The sequence below is a fragment of the Charadrius vociferus genome, unplaced genomic scaffold, assembly GCF_000708025.1.
Source record: "Charadrius vociferus isolate BGI_N301 unplaced genomic scaffold, ASM70802v2 scaffold185, whole genome shotgun sequence".
NCBI lineage: Eukaryota > Metazoa > Chordata > Aves > Charadriiformes > Charadriidae > Charadrius > Charadrius vociferus.
In genome coordinates, this window is record NW_009648955.1 from 5,286,276 (window position 1) to 5,289,084 (window position 2,809).

At 42.3% G+C, this 2,809-nt stretch overlaps 1 protein-coding gene across 1 annotated transcript in view; it reads left to right on the forward strand.

Moving 5' to 3' along the window:
• The window catches only part of PM20D2 (peptidase M20 domain containing 2), a 19,398-nt gene that overhangs the window by 671 nt on the left and 15,918 nt on the right, over positions 1-2,809 (forward strand). Inside the window, exons 2-3 of the mRNA XM_009887532.1 lie at positions 11-43; positions 143-291. Coding sequence (XP_009885834.1) covers positions 11-43; positions 143-291 — 182 coding nt within the window. The remainder of the gene's footprint in view (positions 1-10; positions 44-142; positions 292-2,809) is intronic.

Sequence of the window (2,809 nt, forward strand, 5' to 3'; positions counted from 1 at the left end):
CGCCCTGGAGACCCTGCCGCAGCCGGCGCCCGTCGCCGTCCAGGTGAGAGCCCTCCCGAGGGCGGAGGCTGTGGCCCTTCCCTTCCCTTCCCTCCTCCCCCGGTCCCCGTTCGGCCCCTGACTCTCTACGTTCGTGCTGCAGGTCACGGTGCTGGGGACGCCTGCGGAAGAACAAGGAGGAGGCAAAATAGACCTGATAAAGGCTGGAGCGTTTGAGGGCCTGGATGTGGTTTTTATGGCACACCCCTCGCAAGAGAACGCGGCTTACCTGCCCGATGTGGCTGAGCACGAGTGAGTGAGAGGGATCAGATGGAAAGGGTTTGCTTGTTATTAGCCTTTTCTCCCTTCCCCAAATAGGGGAGCTGCTTTGGAAGGGGCTGAATTTAAAGCTTGCGGGTGCTTTTAAGATGAAGTATTTGCAGTCAGGTAAGGAGCCAGGTCACAGTTCTGGACGCTCTGAGCCGTTCTTCCAAAGTGCAGCATTTGGCCTCGTGTTAGAGATCCCTGACTGCTCTGAGATAATCTTGCAGGTGTCCTCAAAATCCATTCTTTCTTCTGGTGTTTCTAAGTGTCTCTTTTTATACATGCAGGTGATTATCTGACCAATTAAAAAAGTTTCATTTAAAACACACCTGTTCGTTAAATTTTAGAACGTGCAACTGGAGGGAGTCTCAGGATTGTAGTTCCTTGCCTTCCTGGGCACTGGATCCTGTAGCTCTTTGTACACATTTTAATGAGTTTTGGAAGTGTTTCAGGTTTTCTCTTCCACTTTTGAAAGAGAGCAAGCTGAGCCTGACTGTTGTTTGGATCCTTATTAACTTCCAGCCTAAATTTAACCATGGCCATTTTATACTTGTTAACTCCCACATCAACTTTTTGTTTGATTCAAAGTAGTTCTTGGCTTTCCTTCATGTTTACCCCCAATATAAGTATGCACAGCAGTCATACCTTCTCTTGGCTTTTTTTTTTTTTTTGCCAGCTAGCCACATAACTCTTCAGAAATTATGCCTTCTTTTGATTATCCCTACTGTTCAGTGTCAACACTTGTTCGTTTGTACTTGGAGTGACTTGACTTGTCTTGAAGTACTCCTTCCTGGATGTGCATAAGCAGAATTGTAGATGGTACATGAGGTGGAATTTCCTTAGAGCTTATTCAGCTGGTGCTGGGACCATACTGTCTATTTATAATTTTGGACTCAGCTGGCATGTTTGGGGCTTCCTCTTGAGTCATTTTCAAGCAATCAACTCTTAGACAAATGCTTAGTCTGTAAGTAAATGATTTTTAAAATATTTTTTAATTTCATTCTATTCTTGCTCTGCCAGTCTGCAAGGCCGTGCTGTTCTTCCTTTGATATTATAAACCTCTCCTGTTTTCATAGTGCCCCAGCATTAGTCTATCAACAGGCTTTGTTTTTACATTTTATGCTGTGGTTGCTAATGAGTCTTGATCCCGAGGTCTTATCTTGTAGAGACTCCAGTAGTAACCTTCCTCCAGTGTAGCAAGTGTTTTTTCCAAGTATTATGTTTGGCTGTCTCTGACTAAATTCTGTAATACTTAAATAACTGGTTTTCCAACCATTTTGGGCTTGATGTACTGACTGCTGTTTTCATCTTGGTTGTGCTACCTTGCACCACCTATGTGCTTGATTTTATTGGCTATTTTGCCAGTGCAGTTCCTGGTGGATAATTCACTTTTGTTGCTGAGTTTTATGTTAGAAACTGACAAGGTTGGCAACACCTAGTCTTCCTTGCCTAGCTAGCCCTCTACTGTATTGTCACTGTGGTTCTGAAGAGTCTTAACTGGTTATTGTTGTATCCTTCAAGACTTATCTCAGCTTGGCTTTTGGTTGCTGTACCTCATGACTATATTCATAATCTTCCAGGTGCAGTTTTCATTGATAGTTTTGTCTTTCTGTTCACTTCCACTCTTGCAGTAGCCTTTTGAGTTTCATACAGTAGGATTTGGAAATCTCCCTTCAGAGATGGTGGTCTACTGTAGGATACAAGGCCTAGATAGCCTTTAAACCTTGAGTATGGAGGAAACATGGAACGAAGTACTAATTGAAACAGCTTACTATTTGCAAAAGCTTGAAATACTCAGTTTATCTCATAAGTCAAGTAATTATGGGATTCCAAGGGTACAAAGACTGTTTTGATGATTTGTAATTGATCTTCTGGTTGGTTCCAAGGAATTGAAGGACTGGCCATCACAAAATTGCTAGTAGTACTGTATCTGCAAACTCTGAAGCTGGCTTGTGCCTGAAGGAAAAACAATATACTGGGATAACTGGTGAATACATGCCAAAATTTTCTGATTCTTATTCACTTATCCTTCACCTAAGCAGCCTATTTATTGTTGGTCAAACAGGATCCACATTCTTTTGTTAATATTCTTAAACTGGCTTAGGGTTTTGTTATTCACCAAAATCTGTTGGTTTTTTCTGAGTGTATGTGACACTTGTGCAGCAATAGCAGTGCAAGAAATAACATTTTTTTTTTAATAATAAGCATGTTTCTTGTGGGGAAAAAAAAAGATTGCAACATGGCCTTCTGCTTTGCTTTGCCATCTCCATTTTTGGGGGAATATCCAGGGATCCTTCCTGCCTTCTTTGTGAAGTGGTTTGAGGGGTTGCAATCTAATACTTGCAATGTCAATGGATAAGTCTTTTTATCTTGATTTTGTAATGATAATAAATTTTAAATCATAGAATGGTTTAGGTTGGAAAGGACCTTGAAGATTGCGTTCCAACTCCCCTGCCATAGGCAGGGGCACCTCCCACTAGACCAGGTTGCCCAAGGCCACGTCCAG